The sequence below is a fragment of the Narcine bancroftii genome, chromosome 1 (assembly GCF_036971445.1).
Source record: "Narcine bancroftii isolate sNarBan1 chromosome 1, sNarBan1.hap1, whole genome shotgun sequence".
Lineage (NCBI taxonomy): Eukaryota > Metazoa > Chordata > Chondrichthyes > Torpediniformes > Narcinidae > Narcine > Narcine bancroftii.
The window spans coordinates 122,389,481-122,411,207 of NC_091469.1; the positions used below are offsets into that span (position 1 = coordinate 122,389,481).

Sequence of the window (21,727 nt, forward strand, 5' to 3'; positions counted from 1 at the left end):
GATAAATGTAAACTTGATGTGGGATAGAACATAAAACACTAGCGAACAATACATCCCTTTTGGCCCCTGATGCTGTGCTGACCCAAAATAAATGAAACCCTGTCTACCTCATAGCCCTCTTTTTCTTTTATCCATGTGCCTGTGTGAGTCTCTTATAGTCCCCTAATTTTGCAGCTTCCACCACTACCACCTGCAAGGCATTCAGGTCACCCACAACTCTCTATGCAAAAAAAAAACTTACCCCATAACCTTTCTCACTTCACTTTATAGATGTCTTCTGATGTTTGCTACTCCCGCCCTAGGAAAAAAGTGCTGCTGTCCACCTTATCTATGCCTCTCATAATCTTGTAGACCTCTTAAGTTACCTCTCATCCTTCGTTCTAAAGTGAAAAGTCCTGGCTCTGCTAACCTTGCCTCATAAGACTTATTTTACAATTCCGGCAACATCTTGGTAAATCTCTGTGCTCTCTCCATTGCTTCCACATCCTTCCTTTAATGTGGTGACCAGAACTGAACACAATATTCTAAGTGTGGTCTCAGCAGAGATTTGTAGGGTTGCTACATGATCTATTGACTTAGATTCAAACCTCCAACAAATGAAGCCCAGCATCCCATAGGTCTTAACTATCCCATCAACCTGTTGAGGGATATATGGAGGAACAGGTCCCTCTGTTCTTCCACACTGCTAAGTATCCAACCATTAACCCTGTACTCAGCCCTCAGGTTTGACCTTACAAAATGCATCTCCTTATATTTATTCAGATTGAACTTCATCTACTTTTCTGCCCAAGTCTGTCTGTCACCTTTCATAACCTACAATAACCTTCAACACTATCAAACCTTTAGATCATCTGCAAACTTATTGGCTCATCCTTCCACTTCTTCATCTAGGTCATTTATAAAAATCACAAAGACCAGTGGTCCCAAAACAGATCCCTGCAGTACTCCACTTTTCCCTGACCTCCAGGCAGAATACTTTCCATCCACTACTATTCTCTGCTTTCAATAGGCAAGCTGACTCTGAATCCATACAGCTAAGGTTCTATGGATCCCATGCCTCATGACCTGAACGAGTCTCTCATTAGGACCTTGTCAAATCCCTTACTAAAATCCATATTGACAGTTACTGCCTTACTACCTTCCTTCATCAAGTTATTTTGTTACGAATAAGGGCCATTCAATAAGAAATAAATTGTTTCACATGCAAGAGTATTATATAGCATTTAGCTCTCAGCTCTTCTTTGCATACCTTTGAATATACATTAAAGTATTGAAATAAATGAATAAAATCAAGTCCATTCAAAAAATTTCAGCACAGAAACAAACTAAACATAATTTATCTGATATTTTTCTCATCTTTCTTATTTCTTGAATAAAAGATTGAATAATCTTTACATTTGAAATTTGTAAACAATTTTCAAGTTCTTGAAAGTATATATTTCAGAAGATGTCTCCAGGAGTCACCATTTTGAGGCAATCATTGAGAAGGCACATTTTTGCCCATACTTTCTAAGAAGTCTAAGGAGATTCACGTGATGGTGAACACTCTTATCAAACCTCTAGATATACTGCTGGTAGCATACTGACTAATTGCATCAAGACTTGTTTGGTAATTTGAGTGGCAACAATGCAGAAGACAGCAAACATAACACAAATCCATTACTGTCTTCAATCTCCCATCTATTGAATACATTAAGAAGGCAGCCAGCAACACAAAGGAACCCCTTTCACTCTATTACAATCTCTTCTCATTGCCACCATTGTGGCGCTGGGTGACACAAATGGCAACTTTGCCTTATGGAAGGTAGAAGGGGAATTTGTGTAATATGCTCTATTATTACATGATTAAAGGAATCTTGAAGGTACAGAAGCTGTTGTATTGGGAAGAGTATCTGTTTCAGTGGGTTCACAGAGAGATGAGTCTGAACGTGCTACAATCACGTAATTTTTTTATAAAACAAATGGGAGAATGTTAAACGGTATTCAATCACTATTTCACTTAGGTGAAGATATAGACATTCACCTCGGACTTTGGATGAACTCCGACAATGGAAAACCTATATTAAATCTGCTGACACACTACAAATGGACTCTTAAACACACACCTGGTTTCCTGTACCAACGGGGTTGCGGCTCTCTGCGAGTACTGACCTATTACAGTACTAATGGCTCAGCTTCAGTGTAGTGCACAACTTACCCATGATACATTCAGTGATGGCCATAGTAATGTCCTGGCATGGAGCAACATCCATGGCTTGGACCACAAGGCAGACAGAGAGAATAGGCTATGTGTTGGTGTTATTTACAGTGCTAATCAGTCCTTCAAGCCGATTATGATCCTAAGTGATTTAAACTAGCCATTGCCAAGGTGTGCACTAATGGGTGGTTGGAGTCTAACCTTGATTGACAGATGATGTGACTTCAGAATAAGTTTCAGACAGGGAGGACATGGTGGTTACACCAGCAATCCACACATTTCTAGATTGGCAGGGAGGCCATTTTTCCACCACACACAACATTCCACCCCTCGGAAGTCACATTACTCTGGAATCACTGCAAAGACAATAATTCTATGAACATGTAATATATAAAAAGAAAAGAAAAAAAAGATGCTAAAATAAAAATAATACCAATCGGTGCCTTCTGTATACTGAACAAGGCACATAATCAAATTCAATGACAACACTTCACCAGCTCCCACTGACCAAACAGGGTCATTGTTTTTCTGATGGAGCAGGGTGCTGTGGGAGCTGCTCCCCAATGAGAGTACGGTAGAGAAAAAAATTTGGTCACCGATTCATGTGCCTGGTTTCTCTGGCTTGCCTGGCAAATGTGAGCACCCTTACCATCAGTGTCTGTGACCAGGGAGTGCAAGATCATCCATCAGGTACCCTTCTTGTGCATCCTGAACCTTGGCCTTGCATTTGGGTGTTCCCAAAGCTCAACTCAAGAAGCCCACCACTGTGCTATCCCATGGTGAGGTAGGGGGAAGGCTGGCAGGCATACATCCAGGGTGTATCAGGAGCACCCTGCTTTTCTGGGCATTGTCCGACACCAGGATGCCGTTCCCTGTTCGTGTTCTCTTTGAACGGGTGCCACAAGTGCCTGTGTTTGATCCTTGTAACAATAGCCAGAGATAGTTGGGACTGAAAGTTATTCAATTTGTGCTTTTAAATAAAAGTTCCTGAAGCCCCCACATCATGAGGTATTTGTTTTTGTTAATGGAAGTTCTGAGGTTATGCTGTTATTGAGTGAAAACAAAATACTATATATACATTTCATATTATTATTTGATCTATAACATTCTACATATAAATTGTAACTTTAAATCCCTGAATGTGCTTAAAGGCATCAGGGTGTTTTTTAAAAAAAAGGGAAAACAAAAGGTCCATTATAAAATCTGCACCCGGAATGCGCTTATCAAGACGAGAAGTTGAATATCCAATGCTGAAGTTTAGATTTCTATGGCAACAGCCCTTGCCTGTCTTGCGGAGAGTTCTTTGCATAATAAGTGTCAAGCTGTTCCTTGCTGGTGCTTGGCTGAAATCAATGTTTAGATTGCCACAGCTGTTGATGAACGTTTCATGGTGTTATGGGCCCAGAAGACCCCAAAACAGCAATAGAAATTCACCAATGCAAATGGTTACTTAAAAACAAAAGTTACTTTTAATTTTCTTTAAAAATAAAAACAGGATCAAACTTATTACAGGTACACAATCCTTTATGAGGAACCCTTGCGGGACAGAGTGTTCCAAATTTTGGATTTTTCTGGATTTTGGAAAGCCCACCCGAATTGTGCTGCCATATCCACCCCCACCCCTTCTCCCCCAACCGCAGTCCTTCAGCTGCCTCCCCCCAACTACAGTCCCTCAGCTGCGTCCCCCGACTGCGGTCCCTCAGCTGCCTCTCCCAACCACAGTCCCTCAGCCACCCGGACGCCTCCTCCGGCCGCCCAGCAATCTCCCCCGGCTGCCAGTCCCTTGGCTGTCTCCCTTGGCTGCCTCCCCTGACCACTGGTCCCTCAGCCGCCGGTCCCCACTTGCTGGATTTTAGATGTCCAGATAAAGGATCATGTACCTGTACTATTAACCTAACAAACCCCTTTTCATTCTAAGTGCATGTGTATGTAATGTGTATAAATTCAGAAAAGTTCTTTGATTCACATTCCAATCTCACTTCTCACTCCAAGTTCAATGGTTGCAGGCAATTTTTATACCGTGCACAGAATTTAACATTTATAAATTTTCACCAAGGTTTAGTGCTTGAATGGTTACTGCTCAGGAAGATTCTTGTTGGTTTCAGAGAAAGATTTATGCTCTTTGGACACACAAACTGATTCCCTTCAATGAGCCACTTCAGTGTCTTGCTGAAGAAACTTGCCCCATCAGGGTTTTCCAAATGATAACCACCTCTTCTGCAGGTCACTACAGACTTTCTTTTATCCCCTTATTAAGGTGAAACACTAGCCAGCCATTTCCTCTTGTAATGACTACAAGGATTTTCAACATGCTGAACTCAGTACTCAACCCATTTTCAAAATGGGGGTTCAACAAGCTGCCAACTTGCCATGATGCAGAAACCTCTCTCTCTCTCTCTCTCTCTCTCTCTCTCTCTCTCTCGCTCCTCCAAAAACATATCTATATAAAATATATCTGTCACAGTAGGCCGTCATGTTGAGTAAAAAAGTTGATTAGTCAGCTCACCTCTAGTGGGGGAGGACCAGAGGGGAGGCTGGTCCAGATCAGAGTGGGCAGTACATGGAGGCTTTCCCCCCTCCCTGCAATGCTCTCATCAGGGAACATACATCCCTGTAAATTATTAGCATAGTGATGTCACCGAATTTCCCCTCAACCCTGAAAACTTTAATGGGAGCACTCTGCTCCATATACTCTGATCCCTCCAGGAGGGTAATGGCTTCCTGGACCCCTTTCCTCGTTGCCAGTTCCAATAGGGGTAAGACGTACCCTCTAAGATCGGGTGTGCTGTGGTGACTAAATACAAACAAGTCACCTTCATGCTCCCTGGAAGATGATGCTCATGGGCGCTCCCGTAGTTACCCACGATCAGTGCCCATTCCCAATGCCAACATTGTGAGTTGTAAATGTGCAGAATGTGCTGTGCAGATATTGTGTAGAATACAAGCTTCCACCTTGTTAGACCCAGAGAGAACACCTTGTGTAGAATATAATCTTTCACCTCATTAGACCCAGAGAGAAATGACAGACACCAGTGTTTTCCCAAATCCAAAGAATGAACCCTTTTTATTTACGATTAGAGAACAATTTATAGTATTTACAATGGCCTTGGTCCCAAAGGAACTCTCTCGCAAGCCATCTCTCACATGTGACTGGATTAGTTGGTTGATGGCTCAAGTCCTGAGAACTGGTAACACCCACTCCTGGCAACAGTGGAGTTGCTCTTTTCAGGCGTCCTAGCAGTGTGTCACTGCGGCTGACCATGTCGGCCCCATTCTAGGAGGGCAGGGAACCTGGCCTGGACCACAGTCACCACCTGATCCCATAGTATGGTGTCATCATCGAGCCCTTCTGGCAGCATCTGCAAGGTGTTGGCAATCATCTGTTGTCAGACAGAATCCAGGGTGTTTGCTTCCAGATGAGAGAGAAGGGAATTGGGAAATTCATCATCTCTTGACTGAAGCAGCAACATGGCTAAGTGTTCACCATCCGCTGATTGTATTGGCTCCATTGCCTGGTTAGCCCCTCAGCAAAATAGCCCCGTGACTTCATTATCTCAAAGTGACCAACTATTTGCCCACCTGAGGTCTCATTTTAGGCACTTTCCTGTTTTGGAATGTCGGTGGGGTGCCCTCGCAGCAGACCTGGGACCACATCGTCACTGGTCGGGCTTATAAAGGCTCAGGCATAAAGGGAGGAAGAACTGTGTCTGACTCCATTTCCTCATGGTTATCACCATCCATCCATCCATACTTATCCATCAAACACTTGTCAATCTTTTCTCCCTGCTAGACAATGGGTGCCCTGATTACTTAACTCAGACATAATACCCCACTGGTGCAAAGAGATATCAGTAACCCTGGCTCCCCCACAACACCCCCCAGTAACTCCAGGTGCGAGACCACGTGGTGCCCTATATTCTCTCTGTGGGGGATAAACCTGTTGACCCAGTCGACTGGCATGGAGTGGAGTGGCATGGCTTATCAGCAATGCTGCCAAACTACTAAATCCCTGATGGTCATCTATTCTCCCAGGGATTTTATAATCTGACCTGGTGTCCCTTCTCTATCTAGGTAATCTCCTGCTGCCACCATTGATGAGGTGGTACATAATCACACATTCACCTGAGAGGACACCCCACCCTCCCACACACACACAAAAACTTGTTAATATGATTTCCCACTCCCACATGGTCAAGGCTCCACAAATGTCCAGCTGAAACTCTTGGAACCCTGCTCGCGGTGCCAATTATGTTCGAAAGAGTACCAGGTTTGGTGGGTTCACAGATGAGTCGGGACACAAATGTTACTGTAACAAGTAACATATTAACACATGGGAAACAAATGGGAGAATGTTAAACAGTATTCAATCACTATTTCACTTAAGCAATGATATAGACATTCACCTTGAACTTCGATTGGACTCCGACAATGGTAAACCTATACTCAACTAACTCACACACTACAAACAGGGAATCTTGCACTCATCAGTACCCTATACCAACGGGGTTATGGCTCTTTGCAAATATCGATTTATCACTACTAACAGCTCAGCTTCAGTGTAGTGCACACCTTATCCATGACACATCCAGCAATGTCCACAGTAATGACCTAACATGGAGCGATATCCAACGTTTGGACCATGAGGCAGAGAGAGAGAATGTGCTGTGCATTGGTGCTAATTTGTGCTTCTACCTTAGGTGATTTAAATTAGCCAACTGGGTGGCTGGAGGGCAACCTTAATTGACAGGTGCTGTGACTTCAAAATTAAGTTTCAGACAGGGAGGACACGTGATGATATAATGCAACAAGAGACAATGCTGCATTTCAAGTTGGGGGTATAGAACTAACTGCTGCGGAATCATGAGTGCTGATGTGGTTTCGACCGCAACTCAAATAGATCAGGGCTTTAAAGTCGTTATATGAATAATGTCCGCCTTTGGGGGGGTGGGGTGGTGGGGGAATTTCTATATTTTTTCTATTTTCTTTTTTTCTTAAAATACACCTAAACTAATCAAGAACATTTTGAAATATATTGTCAGTGTTATAACAATGAGAGGGATGGGAGTGGATGGCTGGTAGATTTAACAAAGGTACCTGATGGCTGGGAAATTGAATTTTATTCGTATTAATATTAATGGAATACAGAACCAGAAATATTTAACAAGACCAGAAATATCATTGAATAAACTAAATGAAAGATTAGCAGAGTATGGATTAGTATCGGGTTATAAAGTCAATGTTGATACAAGTGAAGTGATGCCTATGGTTGTTATGGATTATTTGCAATGTCAGAGAATGACCAAGTTTAAATGGCAAAAAGAAACAATTAAATATTTAGGAATAAAAGTTGATAGAAATTTAAATAATTCATTTAAGTTCAATTATTCACCACTATTTAAAAAGATTTGAAAAAAAGATGGAAAGAGTTACCAATAACATTAATAGGATGGGTGAATTGTATTAAGATGAATATTTTTACAAGAATACAATATTTGTTTCAATCATGATCCATTTCTGTACCAGAAATGTTTTTTCAGAGTTTGAATAAAAACATGAGAATTTATTTGGAAAAGTAAAATGTCAAGAATTTGTCTTGATAAATTAATATGGAAATTTGATCAGGGAACACTAAGATTACCGAATTTTAAAAATTATTATAAAGAGGCCCAACTTAAGATTTTTGTCATCCTGCTATCAAATTGGTGAGAAAACAATTTGGGTTCACATTGAAATTAATAAAATTAGGGAAACTAATCCAGAGTAAATTTGTATAATTGGAATAGTGAATTGTTTAAAAGTGGGAATACCAATTTTAAAGCATTTATTGAAAATATGGAATGGGATCCATGTGAAGAGAGGAATCAAAAACTATCAAATACCTAAAATGTTGTTAAAACAAAATCAACATTCCTTTCAATTTGAAAAATTATTTATTGGATAATTGGTACAATAAAGGCATACAGATTTTGACTTTTGAACAATTAAAAGATAAATATAACATACAAAATAAGAAATTTTTTTGCATACTATCAATTAAAAACATTTAAAAAAGAAATTGGGAGCAAATTTGAGACTTTCGGAGCAATCAATTTGAATATATAATAACAAATACTTTTACCATTAAGAAATTTATTACTAATATGTATATAAAATTACAAGAAACTAAAAAAAAAGGATTTATATAAATCAAAACTACGATTTAAATATACAGATTCAAGAGGAAATATGATCTAGATGGTGTCGAGAGAGTGTTACAAATAAGGTTAATTTTAGATACCAAATGGTTCAATATAATTTCTTCATCAATAATATTATTCTCCACATAAATTAAATCGACCTAGTTCTAATTATTCGGATAAATGTTTCTGGTGTAATAAGAAAATAGGGATCTTTTTACATTCATTATGGTCCTGTGTAAAAGTGGAAGAATTCTGGAAGGATTTGAGTGTATTAAGATAAATTATGAAAATAAAGATACAAAAAGATAAATGAATATTTTTACTTGGAAATATATATGAAGAAAATACAAAATTGAAATTGGATAAATATCAAGAACATTTTTTGAGTATAGCAATAGTGACAGCAAAGAAATGTGTAGTAATGTTATGAGTCCAGTGGACCCCAAAACCCAGCGGCAATAGATATGCACCACAACAAAGTTGCTTTTAATTATCTTTGAACATGAAAATATAATCAAACTTTAACTTATCTCTATTGACTCACTTAACTCCCTTCTAATTCTAAGCGCACATGTGTGTAATGTGTGTGTAAGTTCAGTAAAGTTCTTTGGTTCACAGTCCAATTGCAGGCAATTCTTGTACTGTGCACAGAAGTTAACATCAATAAAGTTCACCAGGCTTTGGTGCTTAACAGGTAAATGGTTATCACTCAGGAGGGTTCTTGTTGGTTTTTAGAGAGAGTTTTTCTTGTTCCAGGACATCCACAATGGATTCCTTTTTAATCAGCCACTCCAGTGTCTTGCTAATGAAACTTGCCCCCTTCAAGGTTCTCCAGATGATAACCTCTTTCTTTCAGGTCACCACAGAGTTCCTTTCTGCTTTTCCTAAGGGAAACATCGGATAGCCAGTCCTCTCCTTTGACCAGACCATCTTCCAAAGCTTGCCAGCTTGTCCCTCTGGAACCGATGTCTATGTCTCTCCTCTCTCTCTCTCACTCCCTCCAACTCTTGAGAGCAAAGCCTGTTTTTTTTCTTCTCTCTCTGCAAAGATCACATGACCTTACAGTCAATTCTGTTTTTCAGACAAAGCTGCCAATGCGTTGCTTCATTTGTTGCCTTTTTAAAATAACAGTCCATCATGAGTCTCTGAGCACTCTTGCAAAAATTCTTGAAAAAATTCTGTTTTAATGTGTTTGTGTGTGTGACCTGCTCTAACAAACCTTTCCCATTTTATCTTCTAAACACCTCTATATATTTGTCACAGTAATAAAATGGAAAATGGAGAATCATGTAAAAATAGACAGATGACATATTGAAATGCAAAATTGTATACATTTAGAAAAAAATTACTTACAGTTTAAGAAATCAAATTGAGAGCTTTTATAAAATTTGGGAGCCATATATAGATTTCAAGAACAAAAGTCCATCCACATTCTCCACCTTACCCACTCTTCTCCATTAATAACTATGAAAAATAGTCAATAAATACAGTATATGCTAAAAATATTTGTTGTGTATGCACTCACACAATTAAGACTCAGAGATGTGATGCTTTCTCATCCTTCACTCCTATTAGACTAACCTGGACACTGAAACACAGGGTTGTACATGGGTGTCATGATGTCCAGCAGAGGGCAGGCTTATACCCATCACTATAAATTTATCGATTTAGGTGCTCTTTCCTTCTTTCTATCTTTTTTTTCTTTAGGAGGAAGTGGGGAGAAAATAGAAAAAAATTAAGGTATTATTTTGTATTGTTTCTTGCAAGCTATTATTTCATTGAATTAAATTTCTGTATTGATGCAAATTATAAATAAAATATTCAAAAAAAGGACACGTGATGATCCACATTCCAGATGGGCACTTTTCCTCCACACACATCAGAAAACTATTTTTGTGTATATGTACATTATACAATGCATGTGACAATAAAGTCATTATCATTGCAATCTGAGTCATTTTTCAGAGTTTCAGTTTTATTTAAAATCAATTTTCTCATTCCTTTCATATTGTGTCATGACCAAGCTGTGGTATCTTGCTTCTCAGCTCCTCCTTACATTTCAACAGAATATCTCTGTCTTCTAAGAACACTGTATCCAGTAAGCACACTTATCTACCAGTTCCTTTCAAGTGTGTGGTATCTGATGATGTGACAAATTATGCTGTGTTTGTATTGTATATAAATATGTTTTTGGGAGATAAATTGGGGCAGGTTTTTTAGTGTAGGTTACAAACACTTTAAAACAGATCTTATTTAAAATACTGGAGCTCTGCTCATGCTAGACAGTTCAGTGCCAAGAGTCTTTGCAAAAGCTTTGGAGAATGCCCAAGAGACTTCACTAATTGATTGTTGTTTACAAAAAGGCAACAGATGAAATAACTCATTAGAGCCACAGACTGGAGTGGAACTTGCTGTTCTAAGAGGGTCAAGTGGTTTTGCAAGCAGAGAGAGTCAAACAGGCTTCCTCTCTGAGAGACAGAGAATCAGTTCTGCAGTTTTAACAGTCAGCAGCTGGGACTGGAACATGACAAGCTGGAAAGCTTGTGAAAAAAACCCATTTGAAAGACAGGTTGTGAGTGCTTAGTTCAGCCTGGTCAAAGCCCTTGTGGTTCATGCAAGAGGAGACGACTGGCTGCCTAATGTTTCACTTGAAATAAGAGAAACAAAAAGGAACTCTGTGATGACCTGAAAGAAAGAACTTAACATCTGGAGAACCCTGATGGGGCAAGTTTCTTCAGCAAGGCACTGAAATGGCTGGTGACAAGGAATCCGTTGTGGGTGTCCAGCGAACATCAAATCTCTCCCAGAAAACCAACGAGAACCTTCTTGAGTTGTAACCATTTACCTTCCAAGCACCAAAGCCTGGTAAACTTCATACATGTTAAATTCTGTACACAGTATAAGAATTGCTTGCCACCAGTGAATTTGGAGGAATGAGAAGTGAGATTGGACTGTGAATATTTCCTGAACTGACACCCACATTTCATACATGTGCACTGGGGATGAGAAGGGGTTTAAGTTAGGTTTTAGTCAATAGTGATAAGTTAAAAGTGTGATTCTGTTTTCATATTTAAAGAGAATTAAAATCAACTTTTGTCCGTCTTGGACAAAAGTTGTCATATCTATGACTTTTGTCATATCTATGGCTGCTGGGTTTATAGGTCCTCTGGGCTCATAATGTTTCTATTAACATTAAATCTGTTTTTCACACCCAAAGCCTCAAATCACTTTATTCACATGAAACAAAACAGATTCCATGCATTAACTTTTTAGTGATACTTCAGAATAAATGATTTTGAAACTTTATGAACAGAACCATAAAATGTTGTAAACAGGATTGGCGGAGAGAGAACAATGTTTTGGTCTCATCACCTCCCATCGGGTCGGGGCTCGGCACGGACGAGTTGGGCGGTGAGCGCCGGCCATCGGCACCCGGTCGGGACGTCTCCCCGTGTTTTCCTCGGAGACTCCGGTCTCCTCGCACCGACCGGCCGGGGTGCGGCTTCCTTGCTGGATCCTCCCATGACGGTGAAAGGTGTGGCCGGACGCGGAGAGACGGGACATCTCGGAACCCAAGCAGCTTGAATAACTTCCAAGGGTCCGGTTCCATTCCGGTTAAGCCGAATAAATGGTGTCAATCATTTCCCGGAAGCCATTTCCATGCGAGGACATTGGCCAGCGGGACCAGACCTGTTCTTCCCAAAGTTGCCCAGTTCTGACTCGAGGTGTCCTTGTCTGACCATTGCAAAACAAACGTCTTCTTTGGATGAAAAATAGGTGCAAATACATTTTATTGATTGCATGACTCTTTAATAATTTAAACGTTGTGGACTTGGAGTCAACACAAAAAAAGTAGGTGGAAACTTCAGCTCCCGCGGCAACAACAGCACCGATGACTCATTCCGCTCGGCACTGAAACCGCGCAAGGTCGGGCGAAACCCTTCCACCCCAGGTAGGCAGCCGTCAGCAAGCTCCGCCCCTCCCCCTCCTCTCCTGCCTTGCACACCTGCCAATCAGCCAGTGTCCAGGTCACCAAGCCTCGCCCCTTGGCTGACTTGATAAATGGAGCTCGGAGGGACGGGTTCTTTGATTGGAGTCCGTCGTCTCGACTCGTGTGTAAGGTGTGCTGTGGATAGATTTGCCGAGCGAGAACCGCAGGATGCTTTGCCTGCTGTTGCTGGGGGTAGTGGTCATCCCTGGCTGCCTTGCAGGTAGGTGCAAGGAGTAGTGGGGGGTGGGAAGGAGGGAGAGAGGTGTGGTGGTGGAGGGAGGGAGGGAAGGAGTGGTGGTGGAGGGAGGGAAGGAAGGAATGGTGGTGGTGGTGGAGGGAGGGAGGGAAGGAGTGGTGGTGGAGGGAGGGAGGGAAGGAGTGGTGGTGGAGGGAGGGAGGGAAGGAGTGGTGGTGGTGGAGGGAGGGAGGGGTGGTGGTGGTGGAGGGAGGGAGGGAAGGAGTGGTGGAGGGAGGGAGGGAAGGAGTGGTGGTGGTGGAGGGAGGGAGGGAAGGAGTGGTGGTGGTGGAGGGAGGGAGGGAAGGTGGTGGTGGAGGGAGGGAGGGAAGGAGTGGTGGTGGAGGGAGGGAGGGAGGGAAGGGGTGGTGGTGGAGGGAGGGAGGGAGGGAAGGGGTGGTGGTGGAGGGAGGGAGGGAAGGGGTGGTGGTGGAGGGAGGGAGGGAGGGAGGGAAGGGGTGGTGGTGGAGGGAGGGAGGGAGGGAGGGAAGGGGTGGTGGTGGAGGGAGGGAGGGAGGGAAGGGGTGGTGGTGGAGGGAGGGAGGGAGGGAAGGGGTGGTGGTGGAGGGAGGGAGGGAGGGAAGGGGTGGTGGTGGAGGGAGGGAGGGAAGGGGTGGTGGTGGAGGGAGGGAGGGAGGGAGGGAAGGGGTGGTGGTGGAGGGAGGGAGGGAGGGAAGGGGTGGTGGTGGAGGGAGGGAGGGAGGGAGGGAAGGGGTGGTGGTGGAGGGAGGGAGGGAGGGAAGGGGTGGTGGTGGAGGGAGGGAGGGAGGGAAGGGGTGGTGGTGGAGGGAGGGAAGGGGTGGTGGTGGAGGGAGGGAAGGGGTGGTGGTGGAGGGAGGGAGGGAGGGAAGGGGTGGTGGTGGAGGGAGGGAGGGAGGGAAGGGGTGGTGGTGGAGGGAGGGAGGGAGAGAAGGGGTGGTGGTGGAGGGAGGGAGGGAAGGGGTGGTGGTGGAGGGAGGGAGGGAAGGGGTGGTGGTGGAGGGAGGGAGGGAGGGAAGGGGTGGTGGTGGAGGGAGGGAGGGAGGGAAGGGGTGGTGGTGGAGGGAGGGAGGGAGGGAAGGGGTGGTGGTGGAGGGAGGGAGGGAGGGAAGGGGTGGTGGTGGAGGGAGGGAGGGAGGGAAGGGGTGGTGGTGGAGGGAGGGAGGGAGGGAAGGGGTGGTGGTGGAGGGAGGGAGGGAGGGAAGGGGTGGTGGTGGAGGGAGGGAGGGAGGGAAGGGGTGGTGGTGGAGGGAGGGAGTGAAGGAGTAGGGAGGGAGGGAGTGGTGGTGGTGAGGAATGTTTCTTTGCTGTGTGCCAGTTTGAAGTTATCCTTCTTTTCCGTGATGTGAATGAGGCATAAAAGTTTCTGTGTTGGAATTTTATACCCCTCTCATTTCGAAACGAGCGAAGGACTTGAGCACCAGCGCCCAAAGTTGGGCATTTAACTGATTCGAAGATCACCACCAATGTCTTTTTTTTTGCCTCGGGCTCTTCCATTTGTTTGCAGAAAAGCGAGAGAGGGAGGGGAATTCCCTTCATCCATACTCCTTTACCTGATCCGTCTCTTTATTTATTTAAACACAAAAGCAATGTGTTGAATGTGGAGGGGTGGCTTATTACTTTCTGATTGGAAGGAAAGCTGGTCTTTCCATATTTCCAGTGGAATTCCATTGCCTGTATGTATTAAAATATTGCCCTGTTCCATACAACAAAATCTGATAAGAGCATATACTTGTAAAGCAAGGTTATTTTTAATTTTATGCTGATTCAATTATTCATTTCAATTCAGTCCTTTATCATTATTCAGACCTCCAATTATGAATTTCAATCTATCACTGAGCAATTCGAGTCAGTTTTGTTCTAAGATCATTTAGAATTCTGAAAAGATAGCTACTGCAGTTAATAATTTGGTTGAATGACCATAACTTGTAGTTAATATTTAATGTATGTAAAAGTATTTAAACTTGTAAAATAATGACAGGCTCTCATCTACAGTATTCTGGGCAATAAAAATTTTAAGATCAAGGGTGTCATTACATTGCTCAAGATCAAAATTCAAGGATAACAAATCCTATGACTGGGGTGATGAGGAAATGGAGGAAAGAAATCTTAAGTTTGTTCAGAAAATAGCATTTGTTAGCTTTTCAAAACATCAGGTAATTCTTATTTTCTGTGTTCTTAGTCTCTTCAACTTTCCTTTGAAACCAAAACATTGATAATTCCGTCTGCCCCTACGCTGCCCAAAGATGCAGTTTGGCCGGTTGTACTCCTCCAGTTGATTGTTTTCTTTTGAAACTATGAGATAAAATTGCATTTTGTACTTGCCACATTGTGCTCAGTAACCAGACGTAACATGCCTCTTCTCAATTATTTTATTCAGAACTCGGAATATTATAGTATAATACAGGTCCTTTGACCCACAATATTGTTGCACCTTGTGTATGCCTATTCCACAAGTATCTAATCCTTCCCAATCTCACATGTATGAACCTCTATTTTTCTTTAATGATGAGAATGTTGCTGCAAAATATAGACAAGGTTAAGATTTAAAGTTGAAAAGCTGTTTCAAAAAACTTATAACAAAATCTGAATTAGAGAGAATATACCTCAATCCATACATTTATGGTACAACAGTGCCATTTTATTTTTTTTAAATGTGAAACTTGGGCAAGGTCTTCTGATGCCTGTGAAGGGGAAATAATGGGGTGGGGAGCTTAGCAGTACATTTTCAGTAGGTCATTTGATTGAGGAAGTTATTTTATGTTTGGATACATACAACTGGCTAAGCCTGAACAATGACTCTGAAGGTGTAATTGAACTTGTTTTTGGTTTAGGAACAATTACAGAAGAGTGAAATGAAAATGAGCACTAGTGGTAAAGTTTAATATTTATAAAACTCAGCAATGTGGGTCACAGATTTTAAACCAGTGGTTCTCAACCTTTTTCTTTCCACTCACATACCACTTAAAGTAATCCCTATACCATCGGTGCTCTGTGTTTAGTAAGGGATTGATTAAGGTGGCCTGTGGGTGGGAAGGGAAGGTTGAGATTCACTACTCTGGACCCAATTGTTACTGAAATATTTTGCTTGAGAAAAATTGTCATTGGCCCATTTTCTTTGGAGTTCTGAAACCATACACATAACAAGTCAATTAGGTAAGATTAAAACGGTGGTTTTCAAACTTTTTTTTCCCACCCACATACCACTTTAAGCAATCCCTTACTAATCACAGAGCACCTATGGCATAGGGAATACTTAAAGTGGTATGCGAGTGGAAACCCTTCGCCCGGGCCGGGGCCGCTGCTGCTCTCCCTGTGCCTGGACTGGGGCCGCCGTCTCCCCCTTGCTCCTGCCCGGATCGGGGCCGCCGCCGTCTGGGTAGACGACGGCGAAGGGTAGACGGCGGCGGCCCCGATCCGGGCAGGAGCAAGGGGGAGACGGCGGCCCCAGTCCGGGCACAGGGAGAGCAGCAGCGGCCCACGGCCCCGGTCCGGGCGAAGGGTAGACGGCGGCGGCCACGATACGGGCAGGAGCAAGGGGGAGACGGCGGCCCCGGCCTCGGTCGAGTGAGGCAGGCGGAGGCCCCGGTCCGGACAGGGAGTGGGAGGCGGTGGCCCCAGTCCAGGCACAGGGTGAACTGCGGTGGCCTCGGCCCCGGTCCGGGCAGTATGGACCGACCTAGGAGGGGAGGCAGGCCCCTCCAGCCCGGGTAAGAAACCTGCATAGGAGAAGGCCACTCCGATATAAAACCTACGACCCAAGGACCTCGCTGCCACGTCCCAGCTTGCTTGGCCACGGCACACGAACCATGGGTGTAAAGGGTGGGGCCAGTACTGCGCGCACTGCACTCCACCTAAAAGCTCCTTTGCGCAGGCCCGTGGACAGGTCCACGTCCTCCCCCTCCACGTCCTCCCCCTCCACGTCCTCCCCCTCCACGTCCTCCCCCTCCACGTCCTCCCCCTCCACGTCCTCCCCCTCCACGTCCTCCCCCTCCACGTCCTCCCCCTCCACGTCCTCCCCCTCCACGTCCTCCCCCTCCACGTCCTCCCCCTCAAAAGATGCTCACAAACTCAAGCTAGCATGCTGGAACATCAGAACCATGCTAGACAAGACTGACAGCCACCGACCTGAACGTCGGTCTGCCCTCATTGCACATGAACTCCTCAGACTTGACATCGACATAGCCGCTCTCAGTGAAGTCCGCCTGGCAGATGTAGGCAGCCTCCAAGAACGCGGCGCGGGCTACACACTCTACTGGTCTGGCAAGACTTCGGATGAACGACGCCTATCTGGTGTAGGCTTCATGGTCAAGAGCTTCATTGCCTCCAAACTCGAAAACCTTCCGACAGGCCTCTCGGACCGAATCATGTCCATGCGACTCCCACTTCAAAACAAGCGTCACATCACCCTCATCAGTGTCTATGCTCCAACCCTCCAGGCGGAACCAGCAGAAAAGAACAAGTTCTACACCGACCTGCGCAACCTCATCCAACGTACCCCTACAGCCGACAAGGTTCGTGTCGGCAAAGACTCAGAAACCTGGCCAGGAATCCTGGGCAAGCATGGCGTCGGCAAGTGCAACCGCAATGGGCGCCTCCTGTTGGAGCTCTGCGCAGAACAGCGGCTTGTCATTACAAACACCCTTTTTCAGCAGAGGGACAGCCTTAAGACCACCTGGATGCATCCCCGATCCAAACACTGGCACCTCCTGGACTACATCCTGGTGCGAGAAAGTGACAAACAAGATGTGCTCCACACCAGGGTCATGCCTAGCGCGGAATGCCACACTGACCACCGGCTGGTTCGCTGCAAGCTCAACCTTCACTTCAAGCCAAAGCCCAGGAACAATAAAGCCCCCAGAAAGAGGTTCAATGTTGGAAAACTGCAGTCAGACGAAGCGAGAGGAAACTTCCAGGCAAACCTCAAAGCAAAGCTCGACGTTGCAACCCGCCTCACGGACCCGTCCCCTGAAACCCTCTGGGATCAGTTGAAGACTACCATACTGCAATCCACTGAAGAGGTACTGGGCTTCTCCTCCAGGAAAAACAAGGACTGGTTTGACGAAAACAGCCAGGAAATCCAGGAGCTGCTGGCAAAGAAGCGAGCTGCCCACCAGGCTCACCTTACAAAGCCGTCCTGTCCAGAGAAGAAACAAGCCTTCCGTCGCGCATGCAGCCATCTTCAGCGCAAACTCCGGGAGATCCAAAATGAGTGGTGGACTAGCCTCGCCAAACGAACACAGCTCAGCGCGGACATTGGCGACTTCAGGGGTTTCTACGAGGCTCTAAAGGCTGTGTACGGCCCCTCACCCCAAGTCCAAAGCCCGCTGCGCAGCTCAGACGGCAAAGTCCTCCTCAGCGACAAGATCTCCATCCTCAACCGATGGTCAGAACACTTCCAATCTCTTTTCAGTACCAACCGCTCAGTCCAAGATTCCGCCCTGCTCCAGCTCCCTCAACAGCCCCTAAGGCTAGAGCTGGATGAGGTTCCCACCCTGGATGAGACATATAAGGCAATCGAACAACTGAAAAGTGGCAAAGCAGCAGGTATGGATGGAATCCCCCCAGAAGTCTGGAAGGCTGGCGGCAAAACTCTGCATGCCAAACTGCATGAGTTTTTCAAGCTTTGTTGGGACCAAGGTAAACTGCCTCAGGATCTTCGTGATGCCACCATCATCACCCTGTACAAAAACAAAGGCGAGAAATCAGACTGCTCAAACTACAGGGGAATCACGTTGCTCTCCATTGCAGGCAAAATCTTCGCTAGGATTCTACTAAATAGAATAATACCTAGTGTCGCTGAGAATATTCTCCCAGAATCACAGTGCGGCTTTCGCGCAAACAGAGGAACCACTGACATGGTCTTTGCCCTCAGACAGCTCCAAGAAAAGTGCAGAGAACAAAACAAAGGACTCTACATCACCTTTGTTGACCTCACCAAAGCCTTCGACACCGTGAGCAGGAAAGGGCTTTGGCAAATACTAGAGCGCATCGGATGTCCCCCAAAGTTCCTCAACATGATTATCCAACTGCACGAAAACCAACAAGGTCGGGTCAGATACAGCAATGAGCTCTCTGAACCCTTCTCCATTAACAATGGCGTGAAGCAAGGCTGTGTTCTCGCACCAACCCTCTTTTCAATCTTCTTCAGCATGATGCTGAACCAAGCCATGAAAGACCCCAACAATGAAGACGCTGTTTACATCCGGTACCGCACGGATGGCAGTCTCTTCAATCTGAGGCGCCTGCAAGCTCACACCAAGACACAAGAGAAACTTGTCCGTGAACTACTCTTTGCAGATGATGCCGCTTTAGTTGCCCATTCAGAGCCAGCTCTTCAGCGCTTGACGTCCTGCTTTGCGGAAACTGCCAAAATGTTTGGCCTGGAAGTCAGCCTGAAGAAAACTGAGGTCCTCCATCAGCCAGCTCCCCACCATGACTACCAGCCCCCCCCACATCTCCATCGGGCACACAAAACTCAAAACGGTCAACCAGTTTACCTATCTCGGCTGCACCATTTCATCAGATGCAAGGATCGACAATGAGATAGACAACAGACTCGCCAAGGCAAATAGCGCCTTTGGAAGACTACACAAAAGAGTCTGGAAAAACAACCAACTGAAAAACCTCACAAAGATAAGCGTATACAGAGCCGTTGTCATACCCACACTCCTGTTCGGCTCTGAATCATGGGTCCTCTACCGGCACCACCTACGGCTCCTAGAACGCTTCCACCAGCGTTGTCTCCGCTCCATCCTCAACATCCATTGGAGCGCTCACACCCCTAACGTCGAGGTACTCGAGATGGCAGAGGTCGACAGCATCGAGTCCACGCTGCTGAAGATCCAGCTGCGCTGGATGGGTCACGTCTCCAGAATGGAGGACCATCGCCTTCCCAAGATCGTATTATATGGCGAGCTCTCCACTGGCCACCGTGACAGAGGTGCACCAAAGAAAAGGTACAAGGACTGCCTAAAGAAATCTCTTGGTGCCTGCCACATTGACCACCGCCAGTGGGCTGATAACGCCTCAAACCGTGCATCTTGGCGCCTCACAGTTTGGCGGGCAGCAACCTCCTTTGAAGAAGACCGCAGAGCCCACCTCTCTGACAAAAGGCAAAGGAGGAAAAACCCAACACCCAACCCCAACCAACCAATTTTCCCTTGCAACCGCTGCAATCGTGTCTGCCTGTCCCGCATCGGACTGGTCAGCCACAAACGAGCCTGCAGCTGACGTGGACTTTTTACCCCCTCCATAAATCTTCGTCCGCGAAGCCAAGCCAAAGAAGATGCGAGTGGAAAGAAACAGGTTGAGAACCACTGTTTTCAACAAAACCTGTCCAAAATGGTTATCGCACTTTTATAAGATATACTGGATCAAATAGTTGATCTGAAGAAAGGAAGACTTGATTGTTTTGATTTCTGAATTCTTTAGTGATTAAAAATGGAATTTTCCAAAAAATGAACTTTTTTTTTTTTCTTTGGCTTGGCTTCGCGGACGAAGATTTATGGAGGGGGTAAAAAGTCCACGTCAGCTGCAGGCTCGTTTGTGGCTGACCAGTCCGATGCGGGACAGGCAGACACGATTGCAGCGGTTGCAAGGGAAAATTGGTTGGTTGGGGTTGGGTGTTGGGTTTTTCCTCCTTTGCCTTTTGTCAGTGAGGTGGGCTCTGCGGTCTTCTTCAAAGGAGGCTGCTGCCCGCCAAACTGTGAGGCGCCAAGATGCACGGTTTGAGGCGTTATCAGCCCACTGGCGGTGGTCAATGTGGCAGGCACCAAGAGATTTCTTTAGGCAGTCCTTGTACCTTTTCTTTGGTGCACCTCTGTCACGGTGGCCAGTGGAGAGCTCGCCATATAATACGATCTTGGGAAGGCGATGGTCCTCCATTCTGGAGACGTGACCCATCCAGCGCAGCTGGATCTTCAGCAGCGTGGACTCGATGCTGTCGACCTCTGCCATCTCGAGTACCTCGACGTTAGGGGTGTGAGCGCTCCAATGGATGTTGAGGATGGAGCGGAGACAACGCTGGTGGAAGCGTTCTAGGAGCCGTAGGTGGTGCCGGTAGAGGACCCATGATTCGGAGCCGAACAGGAGTGTGGGTATGACAACGGCTCTGTATACGCTTATCTTTGTGAGGTTTTTCAGTTGGTTGTTTTTCCAGACTCTTTTGTGTAGTCTTCCAAAGGCGCTATTTGCCTTGGCGAGTCTGTTGTCTATCTCATTGTCGATCCTTGCATCTGATGAAATGGTGCAGCCGAGATAGGTAAACTGGTTGACCGTTTTGAGTTTTGTGTGCCCGATGGAGATGTGGGGGGGCTGGTAGTCATGGTGGGGAGCTGGCTGATGGAGGACCTCAGTTTTCTTCAGGCTGACTTCCAGGCCAAACATTTTGGCAGTTTCCGCAAAGCAGGACGTCAAGCGCTGAAGAGCTGGCTCTGAATGGGCAACTAAAGCGGCATCATCTGCAAAGAGTAGTTCACGGACAAGTTTCTCTTGTGTCTTGGTGTGAGCTTGCAGGCGCCTCAGATTGAAGAGACTGCCATCCGTGCGGTACCGGATGTAAACAGCGTCTTCATTGTTGGGGTCTTTCATGGCTTGGTTCAGCATCATGCTGAAGAAGATTGAAAAGAGGGTTGGTGCGAGAACACAGCCTTGCTTCACGCCATTGTTAATGGAGAAGGGTTCAGAGAGCTCATTGCTGTATCTGACCCGACCTTGTTGGTTTTCGTGCAGTTGGATAATCATGTTGAGGAACTTTGGGGGACATCCGATGCGCTCTAGTATTTGCCAAAGCCCTTTCCTGCTCACGGTGTCGAAGGCTTTGGTGAGGTCAACAAAGGTGATGTAGAGTCCTTTGTTTTGTTCTCTGCACTTTTCTTGGAGCTGTCTGAGGGCAAAGACCATGTCAGTGGTTCCTCTGTTTGCGCGAAAGCCGCACTGTGATTCTGGGAGAATATTCTCAGCGACACTAGGTATTATTCTATTTAGTAGAATCCTAGCGAAGATTTTGCCTGCAATGGAGAGCAACGTGATTCCCCTGTAGTTTGAGCAGTCTGATTTCTCGCCTTTGTTTTTGTACAGGGTGATGATGGTGGCATCACGAAGATCCTGAGGCAGTTTACCTTGGTCCCAACAAAGCTTGAAAA

The 21,727-nt window shown here is 45.4% G+C and overlaps 1 protein-coding gene across 4 annotated transcripts in view; it reads left to right on the forward strand.

The window, feature by feature from the left end:
• f2rl1.2 (coagulation factor II (thrombin) receptor-like 1, tandem duplicate 2) overlaps positions 1-21,727 on the forward strand; it is a 64,941-nt gene that overhangs the window by 31,963 nt on the left and 11,251 nt on the right. Inside the window, exon 1 of one of the 4 annotated variants that reach the window (XM_069937853.1) lies at positions 12,440-12,587. The exons of the other annotated variants lie outside the window; for them this stretch is intronic. Coding sequence (XP_069793954.1) covers positions 12,536-12,587 — 52 coding nt within the window. The 5' untranslated portion in view covers positions 12,440-12,535. Of the gene's footprint in view, positions 1-12,439; positions 12,588-21,727 lie in introns of those variants that run through there. 4 annotated transcript variants of the gene reach the window in all.